This window comes from Leptinotarsa decemlineata, unplaced genomic scaffold (genome assembly GCF_025532065.1).
Source record: "Leptinotarsa decemlineata unplaced genomic scaffold, Ldec_3_MD MMD2_tig00000505_RagTag_RagTag, whole genome shotgun sequence".
NCBI lineage: Eukaryota > Metazoa > Arthropoda > Insecta > Coleoptera > Chrysomelidae > Leptinotarsa > Leptinotarsa decemlineata.
In genome coordinates this window covers 6193576-6212521 of record NW_027412549.1, presented here as the reverse complement: position 1 = coordinate 6212521, position 18946 = coordinate 6193576, and the positions used below count along the sequence as shown (strand labels likewise).

The 18946-nt window shown below is 34.7% G+C and overlaps 1 protein-coding gene across 4 annotated transcripts in view; it reads left to right on the top strand.

Moving 5' to 3' along the window:
* The window catches only part of NFAT (nuclear factor of activated T cells 3), a 259305-nt gene that overhangs the window by 28390 nt on the left and 211969 nt on the right, over positions 1-18946 (top strand). For 3 of the 4 annotated variants that reach the window (XM_074173812.1, XM_074173810.1, XM_074173811.1), the window contains exon 2: positions 13918-13968. In XM_074173812.1, coding sequence (XP_074029913.1) covers positions 13918-13968 — 51 coding nt within the window. Of the gene's footprint in view, positions 1-13917; positions 13973-18946 lie in introns of all 4 variants that reach the window. The other variant, XM_074173813.1, reaches the window with a different exon arrangement.

Sequence of the window (18946 nt, the reverse complement as noted above, 5' to 3'; positions counted from 1 at the left end):
TGGTATGGTGTCTCCATGTAGGGTGTCTCCAGAGGCTCCAACAAATTCAAGATATTGCCAGAATATTTTGTGATATCTCGAACCAAGAGTCATCTGATCGAAACCACAAAGTGTGTATATTTTTGCAAGTGTTGTCCATATTTGCACTTGACTAAACCGTAGTGATGTGTCTGCGTTTTGGATTTTGAACGTTTTGTTTTTAATTATTTTTATAAGTCAATTTTTCAGTTATGAGAGATGAAACATATCTGGTGATTCCATATTATTGACGATAACTTATAATTCGTAAAAATACGCCTTTGTTCGCTTGATAACCGTCACAATGAGGGCAACCACGAAATTTCTTGCAGCGAGATGGCGCTGAGGGCGTGAGGTCAGTTCCCGTGGTCTTTTCGTTATTTACATATGGATAAAATGAATTTATTTGAATTATGCGACGAGGAGTTGAATTTTTTTTCAAAGAATCAAGATTTAAGATCAGCGACACTAGTGTGGAAAGTATTAGGCGGTTATGTGGCAAGTACTTCAGCCTAGGTACAGCTGATTTTTTACGTGTCCTGACAGAAATGTGTTACCATTTCTTGAATCTATGAGAACTAAAATTGAAAAATGTGTGAATTAAAGGTTCAAAATATTAAAAATACCAATATCCAAATATTTCGATGAGCTAGGAAGGAAGTATCAAAAAATTCCAAAACATCATAATATGTAGACAATAAAAATTTTGATAAAATAATGAATATACAAGTTGAAAAAAGGTACAAAGAAAGAAAATAAGAAGAAATATTTCAAATCAAACCACTTCACGACGTTTCAGTTGATAGTATACACAATCGCCGTTGATGACTTCTTTATCTTCATTTTTATTGTTTACATATTATCGACCTAAAATTATTGGTCGATTCATTTTTTTTTCATTTCAGGTCAAAATGATGTGTTTTCTTTACAAATCAGTGTTTCTTTATTTATTTAAATTCCAGGCTCACTATTAATTTTTTTAAATTCGTTTATTTTTTCAACTCTTGTTTTTTTTCTCAGATAGATTCCCAGCCTACTCGTAATCATTCGGAGTGAAATGTTTTTTTGCACTCGATAAGCCATTTGGCAAGTATATGTTTATCATTTATATATTTGTGATCGGAGCTACTCAGGGACAAAGACGTCCCAAGCAATCAGGGGGCATGTTAGAAGAAGTTGAAATTTCTAAAACAAGACAAAATCAAACACCCATCTATCGAAAACTTGAATTGCTGTTAGAATTTTAAACTACCGTGACCTCTCGCCTACTGTAATCCAATAATCAGAACGACCATCTTGACAGAGTGATCTGGATAGAGTCTGCGGAGTTCGAAGAGAAAATCTCGATATTTTATCCCTTTTTCCTCCTCTTTTCTGACGATATTCGTCTCGCCAGGAACTGAAAACTCCACGACAAATATCGTTTTGGTCTGGTGATCGAGAAGGACTACATCATGCTTATTAGCTTGTATGAGCCTGAGGGTTGGGAACGAATAGTTCCAATAAATTCGGCACTTCTCGTTCCCCACAACGGATTCAATATTCCCCGGAGCGTAGGGCAACACCGGTGTCTCGTCAATACCGTAAGAGTGCCGTAGATGTTAATATAGCACTCTTAGGGCCGCGTTATGTCGATGGATATAGGCCGAACCGCATATGCTGAACATGCTGATAGCAAGTGCATTAGGGTCTCGGGCGCCTCGCGGCAGGCCCTGCACCTTGTGTCAGGAACCTCTATACCCATCACGCGACTGCGGTAGACTAAGGTGTTGAAGACACCATCCTGACAAGCCATGATGAACCCCCCAGTTTCCGACTTCAGCCCACTCGACCTGAGAAAAGCGAACGTCAGGTGCTTTGATAAGCCAAGGTCTTCAATGTTATTGAAGAAGACCCCATGCATTGGCTTATCCCTGTGTCTCCGCAGAAGTAAGGTGATCTCTGCGGCTTTTAGCTGAGCTTTTTGCTGAACGGGTTCCAACTCGGTGACAGAGTTGTAGTCACCTCGTTCAGAGTCGAAAACTTGATATTATTATTAATCGCTTTTATTTAGCTTCCCTTCTTTGTTTGTTTCGGTCAAATTTAGTAATTGAACTTTGACCCCCTTCCTGTTGACAGTTGGATCTGATATTTAGTACACACATTTACTTTTTGATGATAATTTAATTTCATGAATTCTGTTTCATTGTTAATCCAAGATGGTCGCAGCTACAAAATGGCGAATTGCATATTGTTTCACAACTACCTCAATATGGGTATCAAATGACAGGGCTTGACTAGTAGAATCTGTTGAAAATATGTTAAAATCTGTTTTTCTGTTAATCAGTTGTCGTTCTCCTACGAACGACAATTCACAAAAGTCGAAACTTGTGTGAGCTAAGGACTAACGAGGTCTCACCTTTTAACGTGTGATTCCTAACACGGAATAGTAACCCTTTGAAAAAGACGCAAATTCAAGATAGCCGCAGCTACAAAATGGCGGATTACCTATTGTTTCACAGCTACCCCAATATGGGTATCAAATGATAGGGTTTAACTACTAGAATAGTTAGTACACTTGGAAAAAGATGCAAATTCAAGATGACCGCAGCTACAAAATGGCGGATTACATATTATCTTGTAATACTGAGGCATTAAATGAACTAAACAGAATGAAAAGAAAGGAGTAACAAATTTAGAAAAATTGAAAACAAAATAAGAAAAAATAAAATTATGGTAAACGGTTTGATTGAAGAAAAAAAAAGATAATAATGATGTAGATAATGTTTAATAACTAAAAATAAATTCAGAAGGTCCTTCGTAGCAGTCATCACACCACTCTCCTCAGCAATCTACGGCAGTGATCGGACAAAAAAATAATAAAATCGTTAGGCGTAGTATTTACATTTATATATGTACTCAGGTTACGCTACGCCCAACGATTTTATTATTTATTTATCTGATCAATATCGTAGATTGTTGAGGTGAGAGGTATGATGACTGCTACCTAGGACCTTTCGAATTATTTTTTAGTTTTCAGTACAACATAACGTGACTTTCAAACAGCAAATAATAAATTTCAAGATACTACCTGTGTATTTAGCCCTTTTATATTTTTTTAGAAACTACAGACAGTGAATGTAATTTCAATAGAAATTGTATTCAAAACACTCTCCAATTTATCCTAATGAATGTATAAGACTTTCACTATTTATTTCCCGAGACTAATGAAGAAGTTGGTTCACAAATTAATTTTTCACATTTCGGAATAATTCTTGGGTACCTTATTCCGTAAGTTATACTATCGGACCGTTTATTCATGGAATGAGAGAGTAATTTAACATACTGTCGAACCGTTTAGTCATGGGATAAGATAATAGTACCCAACTCAAATTGGTTTCACGTTTCAGCAAGATGGGGCATCTCCTCATTATGATAGGCTGGTTCGAGTGTATCTGATATACGGCAATTATCCAAATCGGTGACTGAGCAGACGTGATTCCTTGAAATGGCCTACTGCATCAACTGATATGACTCTCTTCGATTATTTTGTGTGGATTCGTGAAATTGAATTATTAGTTACACAGCCACAGTCCATTACAAAACTCATTGATATAATAAGAGGTACGAAATTACCCCAGAAACATTCAATAATATGATAAATGAATTTGTAAATAGACTTCTTTGTAGTCATTTATTTTTAGGATCTTACAAAACAAACTAAAATCTGCTAATTACCCAGCTGGTGAATTTTGTTCAACATAGACATCTCGAACGTTCAACATTTGAAAGGGTGAAGATAATGATTATTAAATTTTTGAAATACTAATTTCAGTCAAATCTAACAATTGTAAATAACTTAATTTTTTGTTTATACAGAGTGTTTATTGAACATGCGACAAAAATTTGAGGGATTATTCCTTGGACTATTCTAAGGATATTTTGTCCTTTGATGATTTTTGATATAGCGCTTTGTTTCGAAGATATGAGGCAAAAGAGAATTACGACAATTTTGGTATATATTATTGAAAGTATAGCGTACTGCACTGGACCTACCAAGTAATAAAAAAATCCAACAATTCCGTTGGTACCTATCAACAACATTCCGATTACTACATACGGCTGCAGAAATTCAATTTGCTTGTTTGAAGGTGGTTGACAATGATGCATGGTGCATTTCATTAGTTTGGATTTGTCTATTTAATATGATATAAATTGATTTGGAAGAATATGTAAAAAATTAAAGAGGTTAGCTGAAAAATTAAGATTATAGTAAGCAAAAAAACTGAAATTACAATGAAATAAAATACAAGCAACAATGAAAAAATAAAAAAGAACTATTAACACGAGATGAAAATTTAAAAAATTATTAACAAGAAATGAAAATTAAAAATTGAAAGATTCCAAACCAAGTTACGTTTCGATTGTTAGTATCCACAATCGTCTTCGGGTGATATAATTGAACTTATTCCTCAGAGATCTGACTATTTATAGGTCATTCGAGTGCTTTCACCTATCCCCTCCTTTTTTCCTAAACCAGTGTTCCTCCTTGTGGATGATGCTCTGCTATTCCTGATTTGCTGGTTTCTCCTCGCTGTGTGTGTTTCTTGTGCTCGGCAATGCGAACATTCAATGGCCTCTTAGTTTCACCGATATGATTCTCCTCACTCGCAGGGTATCCGGTAAATGCAATTCTCGGAATCCCAATCAGCGTTGGGAAGCCTGGTTTTCGTGAGGCTGCTACGGATAGTGTTCCCAGATCTGAAACAGATTCTAATGTTATACTTGGACCCAATCCTTCTGACCCTTTCCGACAATCCTCTGATGTAGGGAAGTACAAGTACTGGTTGTGGCGGCTTCTCTTCCTTGTGGAGCTCTTGCTGTCTTCTAGCTACGTATCTCAGCTAATCCACGTATCTCAACCAAACTCGGGGCTTCTTGTTGACTTCTTTAATGGCCAGGGTTTCAAACCACTCCATATATATATTGGCTATAACCGGTGAAAGTGGCGATCCCATTGGCAATCCCTCATCTTGCGTAAAGAATTCGTCCTTCAGTTGGAAGTAGCAATTTCGTACAAAGCATCCTAGTAATTACATGATTACTTGTATCGGTAAGTTTGTTCTATCTGTCAGGTCCCCATCAAGTGCTTCTTCGACAGGGACGTTGGTGTAGGTAGAGGCTTTCCACGTCGAAACTCCTCTTTGACTTCGATTGCCCGTGGTAGTTCAACCAAATGCCTTGAATTTTTCACAAAAGATTTTTTTTTACAAAAGATGATGTTTTTCCTTGCAGTGGTTTAATTATTGGTAGTAAAAATCTGGAGGCTGAATCTCTGGAGCTAATGATCGGTCTGAGCGGAACATCCTTCTTGTGGATTTTGGGTAGTCCATGCAAGTCCACGTCTGGTACAATTTCCTTTCAATTGATGCAACTTGCTGGGTGTAACGCAATCAGAAACGATCCTGGTGTTTTTGAAAGAGTTCGGTAGTTGATGAGGAGAAAATTGGCATTTCCATTTGTTGTCGATTGAGAAACATTACATGTAATTTTTGGTAATAAATTGTTAGTGTCGAAATTCTTTTTCGCCTCGTATCTTCGAAACAAATCGTCCTATCAAAAATCATCATAGAACAAAATATCCTTAGAATAGTCCAAGCAATAGTTCCTTAAATTTTTGCCGCATGTTTAATAAACACCCTGTATAGTAGTACCGAATACCGAATGATTCGACAAGAATTTTATTATTAGTAGCTAACCAATAAATATACAAATATTTTCGCACGATAAAAAACAATAGCTTATCACTGTCTATCGAAGTGAACCAACAGACACACTCACCAACCCCGCACCTGCTTGAAAATTAAATCACCCATTATCGATACCTCTAAATTACCCCAATGAAAATTTATTTGTAATCAAATACGAGTCTATTCCAAACTCCGGTGACGAGATTAACGCGACATTTAATTAGACGGGGTTATTTACTGATATTGATTTATGAAAATTCTATACGTAACTCTAGAAAGTCGTCCATTAATCTAGTCTCGGAATCGAGGTTGATGCCACAGGTGAAAATTGAATCATTTTGAGGACACGCAGTGGATGTGGGAAATGTGTGCAGCAGAGAACCTTCCGGTGATACCTGTAGAATGCCATTTTACTTGACCTTATTTTTCTTTCGGTTCTTGAGTTTTAAATACTTGATGACCTAGGACTATTAAAAAAGTATCTGAGAAGAAAAAATTATTTAGAAAACTACGAAATGTTCGTATTAATTTGTTATTAGTTTATTGGGACTCTAATTTTATGAGAATCTATTTTCCACACATCTTCCGCTTTGTGAAAAGAGACGATGTGAAATTTCAAGTTGAATTTGATTTTAGTCTGCTTAAAAAAATGAGCGATATACCTCGTTGTAAACATATTCATTAAATGGTAATGACGACTCCCCTTACGAAGACTACATCTATGGGACCGATAGAAAACAGGAATTCTGCCTATCTCTGTTGGATATCTCCTTGGACTATTCTAAGGATAATATATCATACCCACTCGGTAAAATCTCTCTTTATATATATATATATATATATATATATATATATATATATATATATATATATATTTACATATATATATATATATATATATATATATATTTACATATATATATATATATATATATATATATATATATATATTTACATATATATATATATATATATATATATATATATATATATATATATATATTTTTTCACTATTGGGTTGCAGCAATTGATAAGTGAACTCTTTATAACTATTCTCAAGCTTTCGAGTAACTTAAACTCATCGTCAGGGGTACTAGAAAATACAAATTACAAATTTTTGATAATAGAATATAATATAAATGTAAATGTACAAATTTTCGTCTAATCTTCAACCTCAGATTCGTCACTGTTGCTACCGCTATCATCAAAGTGAATTATGATTGGTTCAATATTGTGTTCAATACGGTTGTCTACGTCCCACATTTTTTGCTCCTCTTTTAAAACATGCTGCATGCATTTCTTCCAGTCTTCTGCAGAAACAGTTCGAATAGCTTCTTGTAGGTGATGTTGCACGTCCACTAATTTAAATGTTCTGTTTTCTCGTGCCACATATCCTTTTACTTGCGCCCAGATTAATTCTATTGGGTTCAATTCGCAGTGGTATGGTGGTAACCTTAAAACTGTAATTCCACGACTTAACGCCATTTCATCCACTGCGAATTTTTTACATTTGTCTGTGTGTAATTTTGTTAGCTGAAGTAGTTCTGCCTTCAAACTACCTTTGTTATATTGGATGTTCTTATTAATTAACCATTCTTGAATTGCTGCTTTTTTCCATGATTGTTTCGGTAATGGTTCTAAATGTCGACTATGGTATGAGGCATTGTCCATGACGATGACAGACCCAGGTTCCACAAGTTGAATGATGCCTTCATACCATTTTTCAAACATCTCCGCATCCATCTCTTCATGCTAGTCGCCTGTATTCTTATATTTAAATATTAATTCACCATTTGGTAAAAATCAACTGTCGCTTCCTATATGCGTAACTATCAGACGACTACCTTTTCCAGATGGCTGTTTTAACCCAACTGACAAACCTTCAATAAAGGCTTGTCGTGCACTTGTTATATTACCATCCTGCCATACTTTTTTGACCATATGTCCTTGGTTAACCCATGTGTCGTCCATGAAGTACAATTTTTTTTTGAGCTTCCGAAATTCGTTAATTTTCCTTAGATAGTTTCTTCCCCATGCTATTATTTCTTGACGTTCAATGAGAATGCTTTTCCTGTCAACTTTTCCGTACGTAAATTTCATTTCGTGTACAAGTTTCCTAAAAGTTTCTTTACCCATTTTTGGGACCAATTCATGATCGCTAAGTGCCTCCAGAACTGTTTGTAGTGTGGGCAGCTCATTTCTGAAAAAGTAACTGTGAATAGTTCTGCGTATACTGGTTTTGACTTCTTCATCAACTGTGATTTTTTTTCGTCCGCTACTAGTTTTTGGCGTTTGTATGTCCCCATGAATTTTTGCTTCTCTTAGTATTTTGTAAATCGATGATTTTGGTACACCGGTATAATCAGAGCACATATCAACTAATTTATCTTTTGTAATTGTGGAACTTAATGATGTAGAAATGCCCGGTTGGTTATTCGGAGGTACACACGTAGAATTACAGCACATATGCACAAAGTATATTTTGTTGGCTGATGATCTCTTTCAAGACAGTGAAATACTCGCAGTACAATTTGTTTTTCTCTTACTGACCGAGACTCCGACCGTTTTACCTTTTTCGACGTGGAAGGCCCGACCATGTCTCCCATTTTTTGAGTAGTTTGAGAACGGTGTAGAAATATAATTATGTAACACTTAAACACTTATTAGCACTATTATTTTCACCAATTGTTATCACAACACGTCGATTGCTGACTAACTTAACTGTAAAACGTACAATTCACGCTGTATAATTCACAAACCAATGATACGCTCATGGCTGCAAGTACATTAGTGAGGACTGCAAAGATGAGATGGAAGTTACGGTAAAGTGACAAAGACAGAAATATCGTTTCGTACAGCGTTGCCACTAATTGTAATAAATATCTAACACTATACAGAAAATAATGAATTTTAACTGATCAGTAATCAGGAAATGTATAAGTATTACTCATTACAAGCTCATTACTGATTTTTGTCATAAATAATACCTTTTAATCGTACTAGTATTGTGTATTATCTATAATTTGCCACAACCTACAACTCTACTGCTTACTATATTTTGATTCTGCTATAAACTGGTAACGTAAAATTTAGATATGACAACGCGCTTTACTCTCAATCATTATTGGTTTTACTATAGTTCGGAAAGTGCAGTGCGAATTAAGATAACATTTGAGCATTAGTCTGAAATTCAGTTAGAGTTTTTATGTTGTATTGACAGTGCAGTACTAAAATCAAGTTGACTTTAATTAGGTGCAGTATGGTAAATTATTGTCCAGCAAACGGGGAAGAAGTAACAATATTATAATTTTTTTATGACTAAAATTTATGAACTGCCTCATGTTTTTCAAACCAAATACAGGTCGCCAATTGTGCCTTCTCAGACTATGCCTCGTGAATGTTTGGTTGCATTTGTCCCTCGTAAGTTTTACCAGTAGGTATTCATCAGGTATGTTTCTTATTGACGTATTTACTTGTAGATATCAATAATTTTGGTACTCGGAGAGCTCGTTCCCACCGCTTACATGGAGTTGCTGTTCCGTGTTCAGCACATTTATCAGCATTTTTAGTGTCTTAGGACACAATAAGATCAAAAATCTTCGTATCCTTGAGTTTATCACAGCATTACTCTGAATGCGACCTAGTTGTTTGTGAGATATGCCGTTGGAGCTTCAAATACATCACAGGATTGCATACACTTCCTCCTTAAAGACGGATATGTTTTGACCGAGTGGATAGTTGTGATGCACTGAAAATGTCTAGCTCCAGTTTTATGATGGATATGTCCCCATTTCCATATACAGAATTGGTTGACACTGAAAGTCACAGCATTCTGGGAATGACCTCTGATTTAATGCCTCCAACTGTCAACTACAAAATGTATTGCAGAGTACTATTTATAAGTAGATCAGGTCCTTCGGGACAAGGAAATATCAAGAGCAGATCATAGATGGATCAAAACACCTTCAGGTTCTGTCTAGGTACCTATGTGACCATATTTTAAGCGGAAATCTTTTATATTAATTTGTGTGTGAAGAGAAGGGGAGAAATCAATCTCACACGCAAGTCAATAAATGTATTCTCAGACAGCTCGATGGCCTTGAAAGCTTTTGGCTCTCACCGGGCAACGTCTATGTTGGTAGTAAACTGCCAACAAGGATTCTGCTCAATAGGATGACTTACCCTATTGTCATTGGTCTGGATTCCTAGCCACATTGGTCTCCTCGGAATTAACAAATCTCCTGCGAGGGAGAATATTGCAAGCGGTTTTATCGTTGAAAGATTACTTCGTCAAGAAAGTAGACTTATGGGCCAAGTTTGAATATGTGTGCGCCACACCCACTTTGGACTTGACCCAACCTATTTGTACACCAGTTAATTTTATCGATAATTTTTTTGGAATGACTGTTCCTTATTATTTGTATCGAAAGTGTACTCCGATGTCATGTAGTCGGTGAACATATTTGATGTTTGTTCCATTTAATACGTTCAAATTGGTTTAATCCTAGTATAAGTCAAATATGTATTATATTGCTAGGAGAGTTTTTTCAAATGTATCTTTTTAGGGTATTTCAATTTATCGAATGAATTTGTTTTCTAAGAATTGTGGCGAATAATTGGTCACTCTTTGAATACATTGACTTAAAATCGCAAATATCACCAGGACGTTTTTATTTAGTCAAAGAGAGCAAGCAAATAATAGTTTAAAAAGACTAAAATACTGGTAAAGACTTCCTTGAAAATTACGTTTGGTGAACTGGCAGAAACACTTTGGATTTTTATATTTATTTATAAGACATAATTTTAGGCTAATTTTGTACTCTATTCATTAATGTTTTACTCTTCATATAACTTCAGAAATCGTGAGTTATGCCAGCTCAACGTTAAGCTAACAGAACCCATCTATGGAACCAAAGAAAACAGTTTGTTAACTCAAAGAACGTCATAATTTTAGGATCTTTTAATATCATATTGAACAATTTTCTCGCCGTTTGGATTGCATATTTGAGTGACTACCTCTTGTACATTTGGCAAAAGTGGAAATATTTATTCGAAAACTTTCTTGTAAGAGAAATATATTTCGAATTTTGGTCTCACCTTAGGAACTTGCTTCCATTCTTGTTTTTGAACTTAAAATGATTTTAGGTCCATTTTTGGGTCTTTAACAATGTGTTATAGGATAATAACCTAAAAAATGCAAGTATGAGTAATATTGTTAGGGCTCCATCCGGAATCAGTAGATATATGTATTTGTGTGTGTGTGAATGTGGGGGGGGGGGTTGGCGACATTAATTCTATGAGAAACTCTAATGTGTTCCTTGATTTATTTGCACATTCGAAAAAATGTGATTAAAATTCATAACTGATAAACATTTATCTTAATTCATTAAGCTATGTGTAAAGGAAAGCAACCATTTAATGATAGAAGATGAATAGAATTCAGGTATTCTATATTTGAAATAAATAGAATGATCAGAATCACGTATACCATATAAACGCCTACAATAACAATGTAACAACAATATTCTTAAATTTGAATAGGATGGCGACCGTTGAATATGATTTTGATTGTCAAGTTGGCGGGAATTCAGTCAAAATGTTGAAGAAAATCAATTTCTAAATTGTCGACGTTTCAAAAATTTATTGTTTCATCTTCAGAACTCTGAAGATGAAACAAGACATATATATTAAAATGGAAATTTACAAAGCAGTTGTGTTAGAAACAAAATAAATTATGCAATATAACAATCGTTAAAGAGCTCAAAACAGTTGAAATATACAGGGTGTTCCATTTGAAAAAATTGAGTTCCACTCACTTTTTCATGAGATCAAAGTATCTGCATTTTTGAAGACCCTGTATGAGGCAAATGAAAATATGACTCGCAGTGAAGATCCTCATAGTATCACTCCACTCCATTTCAAATTTGATCGTTTTAGTGCAAGAGAGTTCAAAATTATCAGCATTTATAAAAGTTCATGTTTGGTAAAAAAAATATCGAAATTAATCTATATCTTCTAAACGGTAATAGATAGGTAAAGGGAAATAGTATATGAATTTGTTGACAAAGTGATAATGAATCATAATATGATATTATATACGGGGTGTTCCATTTGAAAAATCAAAGAAGCCGCTACTTTATAGTAGAAGCGACAACGCCGCTTCGTCTAAAATATTTTAGGCGTGTGGGTCATATTGACTTATGCATACTGTGGAATTTTCAGGTTGATCCGTTGAATAGTTTGCCAGAAACGGCTAATTAACGCTCATCATGAAAAGCCCTGTGTATTTTCTCACATTCAGCACATGGTATTTTATAGACAATATTGGATTTCAGGTCTTTTGGTGTTTTTGTTTTTATTCTCGTGAATGAATGATTTTTAATTGTATTTTCAGATTTCATACTAATTTTAAAATTTTTATTTTCTTGAGTCTTGCATAGTTGTGGTGTCAGACCTACTACATACGGTAATTTGAAATATTTAATGTTCAATGGTGTTTTTCCTTTTTTTTGTTTATTTGTTCTGTCTGAATATACTAATTTTTTATTTAAAGATCTAGGATAGCAATTCTTAAGTAACATAGTTTCTATTAGTTTTAGGTTTTTGTTTTTAAAATTCGCATGTGTAGCCCTGTATTTGATATTGTTGATGATGTTTATTTTTTGTGTCATTGTGTGGATAGAGTGGTAGTTTATAAAGCTTTCAGAGTATGTTGGTTTATGGTACCAATCAGTTATAATTTTGTTGTTAGATTTTATCAGCAAAACATCCAGAAAAGCAATTCTATTATTTTTTTCTTCTTCAACGGTGAACTGAAGTTTGGGATGATAACTATTGAATGTTGTTAACATTCTATCTACGTTTTCTTTTTCCATACACAAAACTATATCATCAACATATCTTTTGAAAAAAATTATCGGAAAATTACATTGAATCGGAATTACATTGGAATCATTAACCGACTGCTTTCTCCAAATACAATTCTCATTTCTTTCATGGACTTTTTTTTAATTATAAAGAACGATTTACAGACAGTTCAGATTGTTAATCCCTTCGTGTCTGTGTCAACGTCTTTCAGGAACCTGTGTACGTATTTATATTTTATGTCGAAATTATTCACTTCACCCTTCAACTCGGAAAACCACCCTAAATGTAAGTACTCATCAATGTTATTTTTTTGTAAGGTGTTTGAAACGTTTATTATTTTTTTACGATTGTTATATTACATAATTTATTTTGTTTCTAACAGAACTGCTTTGTAAATTTCCATTTTAATATGTATGTCTTGTTCCTATACTTCAGAGTCCTGACGATGAAACAAAGTTTCGAAACGTCGAAAATTTAGAAATTGGTTTTCTTCAACATTTTGACCGAATTCCCGCCAACTTGACAATCAAAATAATATTCTTAGAGTTAATACCGATCTTCCTGAAGCATAGATAATTTACTAACATTTTCGAACATTATTATTTTTTATTCCCATACATATTAGATTTTATTCTCACAACTCCTAGTTAAGTGACTGAAAAGTAAAATTTTTCGGGAATAATTCATGAATAACAATGTAACAAAATCGATTGAGGATATGGGTACTCGTATAATAATGACTGATCTCTTGCATTTGACTTTTGAAACACCTTCTGTAGATACAAAATGAAGCAGATAAAGTTGGTTTTTAAATAATACTACTTTCAATTTTTTAAATGGGTTCTGACTCAGTATTGTTTGTTGCAATCATTCAATGTTATGTATGCATGTATTTCTTTCATCTATTAATACTTTTTAATTTCTACTGCATCGCATTCAAATACGATCCACGTGCGGGTTTTTACCTTGTGAGTAATGTTTTGTTATATTTTCACGTATATAATAGTTATATACTTCGTTATATACTTAGAACAATTTCAAATTATTGAATTGTGTCGATGTATTTTTTACCATAATAGCAGTTTCAATAAAAACCTTTATTAATCCGCAAATGTTTTAGTAATCTATGCTCAGAAGAACCTATAGGGAAATATAGAGGATACATTATTTTGTGGAAAAGACTTGATATAGATGGGGTCTTTTATTTTTCAAAAATGTTTCTGAATAATCTGATTAATTTATCACTTACTGATTTCTAAATTTAATCTATAAAATCCTTTTGATGTGTTTGTTTTTGTTATAGATGATCCAAAGAAGGATGAAAAGAGCAAGGCGTCAACTTCAGCAGATTCAAGTAGGTTTGTCTTTTATTACTACAAGTACTTGTATTGATAATATTAATATTACTACTAAGTGATAAGATGACAATTGGAAATATTCGCAAGTACAACTTCCATACATCAACATTGACTATTGTATGAGGAAACTATGAGCAAAACAAAATGAAATAATATTGCAACACTATTAACAATTACCTCTATGTTTTCATTTTTATGATACTTAATGATATATCTGTCAGGAGAAATATTTTCGTAAATTTTTTTAGATAGATAGATAGATAGATATTTATTCTCGAATAAAACATAGACATTATTCATACATTTGGTAAATGTTTGAATAAATATACAACAAAAATATTTATGTAATTACATTAATATTGTAGATTATTTTTAACTAAACAACAAAGCATTAAGCTTGACTGCAGATATAGTTGTTTTCTTTTCCTATTCTACTCCTACTGTTTTATTTTATTTAACAATTTTAAAATATTGAAATGGTATTAGAAATCAAATAATAATTTTTTATAAAATTTATATTTTAACTTTCTTTTCAGATCCTGCGGGTACGATGCAAATGTATGGAATAAATTCGATATTCACAAAAGGAGCGTCTTTCGGAAGAAATCCAAAAACAGGTCAACTTTAATTTTTGGACGGCCCATTTCATGATATTCATATGAAAGACGTTTCGTCACCAGTGTTGGCGTGATGACGTAATCGACAATTTTTTTAAATGCAAACAGGGGTCATGTGGCACCCCATTCAAAAGGTCTACTAGTCGTCTATTCAACGGTATAATGGTTTTAATATGTATTAATACAGGGTCAACCGAAATTATGTATTCAGAAGACTGGAATTACAAATAATAGTAATTCGTTGAACCAAATAATGCTATGCACCGCCACTGAGAATAAAGTATCGTACTGTCTTCTATTGTTTTTGTTGATTAGAAAAAAGAAATGGTGATAAAAGTCCTACACTCTACTTGAGATTAGTCAATGTCATTGAAGTGAAGTATCATTGAAGCGGTTGACATTATTTCTAGAAAAATATTTAAATCACTTATAATCTGGCACAACCCAAAGAATCGAAATTTTAATTATGATTGGCTGCGGAGATAAAGTAAGGACTCAGGCAGAAGTTCGTGATTTATTCAATGCGAAATACCCCAACCGAGAACCCGTTTCTCAATCAACAATAAGTAAAATTGACAAAAAGTTTCGAGAAACGGGCCATGTTAAAGATCTCCCTAAAAGTGGTAGAAAATCAATTTCAGAAGTCCAAAAACTTGATGTGGTACTTGCGTTCCAAGAAAACCCCCATACCAGCACGAGGCAAGTCGCACTGGATAATAATTTACACCAGTCGACTGTTGTTAGAGTGTTGAAAAAAGAAAAGTGGCATCCGTATAAAGTTCAGCTGGTCCAAGAACTGTTAGAAGATGACTTCGACAGAAGAGTCGAATTTTGCGAAATCATAATTTAGCGCTCGCACAGAGATCGGAGTTTCATACAAAATATAATATTTTCAGATGAAGCTACTTTTATGCTCAACGGTCACGTAAACCGTCAGACTTATCGATACTGGGCAAGAGAAAATCCACATTGGATGGAGGAGCATAGCACACAATATCCACAAAAAGTGAATGTTTGGGCCGGAATTTTGAACAACCAGATAATAGGACCATACTTTTTTGAGGAAAGCGTAACTGGTGCTCGGTATCTACACTTTCTTCAAGATTATCTGATGCCACAACTGAATCAGCTATTTCCAAATAGAAATGATTTGTGGTTCCAGCAGGATGGGGCGCCCCCACACTACGCCGTTGATGTACGAACCTACCTGGATACTGTTTTCCGAGGAAAGTGGATAGGAAGAAGAGGGCCGATCGAATGGCCACCAAGGTCTTCGGATTTGACCCCGTTAGACTTTTTTTATGGGGATACTTGAAGAGTAAAGTTTACCAAAATCGACCAAATGATTTAGAAGAGTTGAAGGAACGCATCAGAGCGGAGATTGCACAAATAACCCCCGAAGTTCTCGGAAACGTTAGAAATGAATTCAGTGCCCGGCTTTCACATTGCATCATAGCTGAAGGTCATCAATTTGAACATTTATTATAATTTTATTGTACTTCAATAAATAACATGTTTTGGTTCATCTTGTATAAATGAATATTGGCATGGTTATACCGTTGAATAGATGATTAGTAGACCTTTTGAATGAGGTGCCACATGACCCCTGTTTGCATTTAAAAAAATTGTCGATTACGTCATCACGCCAACACCGGTGACGAAACGTCTTTCATATGAATATCATGAGATGGGCTGTCAAAAATTAAAGTTGACCTGTTTTTGGATTTCTTCCGAAAGACGCTCATTTTGTAAATATCGAATTTATTCCATACATTTGCATCGTACTATATACTTTCTGACCCACGTATAAGAAATGACGTTGACCTATAGTTTTTTGGATTTTGGGTAGTACAATATTTTCATATGTTTTGAATCGCGTCTGGTAGGCGTGCGTAAGGTTATGTTTGACAATTTGAGTAAGCGCGGTTTTATAATAGATGTTTCTTATATTGAGATATCGAAATTGTTTGAAAAACTTATCAATATAGTTTATTGTATGATTTTCACTATATAGTGAGAGATCTAATTTTTTTTGTTAGGAGTTGGATGTGATAGTCCCATCTCAAATGACTGTCTATCGTTATTCCTAGATAATTAGTGTGGTCAGTGCTCTGAAGAGTCCATATATCTCTTCGAAAAGGAAGATTTATATGAATTGTTTGGTTTTCTGGCAGCACAGTTTTATAGTTTGAGAAGAAGACATATGTAGTTTTTTTCAAATTTATGGTTAGTAAATTTGTATCAAATCATTCTATCATGAACTGTAGATCTCTGGTTATTTTTTGTTCGACTTCTATCCAAGTTTTACCTTCGACGTAAAGCACAGTATCATCTGCAAAAAAAGTATTGTCCTATCAGCATCTGAACCAATCAATAGATCGTTCAAGCATATTAGGAATAATATGGGTCCTAGGACGGTTCCTTGTGGGATTCCATAATTAATATTTTTTTACTACTCTGTATACTACCGATTCTAACTATTTGGCTTCGTTTACATAAGTAGCTATTCAAAAGTGACAATGCTGGTCCGCGAATTCCAATACTTTCCAATTTTAACAAAAGCCTTTGATGACTTATGGTGACAAAGGCTTTTGCCACGTCTATGGAATACTCAAGCACGGCTAGTGCATCATTTATCGATCGATTTTGTTGAAACCCGTATTAAAATAAAACAACGTGTGTGTATGAGATATCAACGAATTTTTTTATTCGTTTGAAAAACCTATCGATCCCGTTATGTGTTATATAATATTGTTCAAATATCCATCACGGCTTCCCTGGGTGGTCCGCATCCGAAACGTCCAATTCGCTATGACTCTGCTGAATTTGACCGATGTCATAGGTTATGTTGGCTTTGAGGACCGCTGTGGTTCTTGGCTTATCCGCATACATCTGCGACTTGAGAAAACCGTACAAGAAAAAGTCTAACGGGATTAAATCGCACGATCTCGGTGACCCGTTCACATCACCTTCATGTGAGATAACCATACCCTTGAATCGCTTGTGCAGAAAATCCAATGTGGCATGAGCTGTGTGGCACGCAGCGCCGTCCTGTTGAAACCACATGTCGTTGATGTCCAGATCATCCAATTCAGATCAAAAGAAGTTGGAAATCATCGACCTATAGTGCTCGCCGTTGATAGTGATGGCCTGTCCAACGTCGTTCTCAAAGAAATATGGACCAATGACGCCGATAGCACAAAATCCACACCAAACAGTGACTTTTTCGGATGCATTGGACGCATGTGGATTGGTATCGTCCGAAATTCGATAACACTACATTGCATCTATTGAAAATACTTTTTCCCCACCAGAACAAAATTGCTGTCTCCCGACGGGAATTTCGCTAATCAAGCTAGTATCATCAGGAGGTGACTGAGACTACTCCAAGTCGTGTTGATGTTTTTTTTTGCATATAAAAACATCAACATAGCTTCAAAGTAGTAGTTTCAGTCATCTTTGGTAAAAATAGATATTAGACAGATAGTAAATAACAATAGGACAATAACGAATACTAGAAATTGTTTTCTTATTAGTTAGTGGACTATGCTTGAAGACTGGCAGTAAACAATTCTAAAGAAATGAACTTCAAACGTTCAAGCCAGTCTCGATAATACCTACACAGTAGGTTAAATGGACTGACGCCTATCAGAAAACAACTACTCCCCTGGATAATATCACGAAGGGCGTTGGATTATATCCGACAGGCGTCAGTGCAGGAATCTTCACAGAAAACGTCCTGCATATGCAATTGGCAATACAACTGAAAGAGTCGACCTTCAATTTTGGAACGGGCACACTTGCAGACCGGTTTCGGGCTCATTAGCCACTCGTCAGTGCAAGATAGTGACAGTTAAATCTGATTGGCTAAAGTAGGAAGGCTTGTTTATTTAACCCAATAGATCCAAATGTGCGTGGTGATCATGCGTTGATCACGCATCTATCATTGTTTGGGTTACTTTGGATATAGTTTTGGTAATCATATTTCTGTTGATAAATGCTCTGTATTGTCAAGGCAGACAGTCGAGAAATTGATATGTTGTATTTTGTTCAAAGGCGAAAAAATATGAAATGTATTTATCTATCAAAAATATGATCTCCAATGTATCTAATATGCAGCTACAGTTTTTTCAATAATATGTTCCAAATATTGTTCATCGAATCTTGTCATATTAATGCGACGTTGTAGAAAACTTAAAAATAATCTGGAAGTGGAAGAGTTGTCGAGATAGAAATTTCAGCTGTACGTTTACTGTTGTGGTGGATTGCGGATTGTCAATTTCCTCGGGTATCTAGAATCTATCCAATTGCTTCTATAAATATCAGATATCTGTTAAACGTCGCTGCTGTAGAGGTA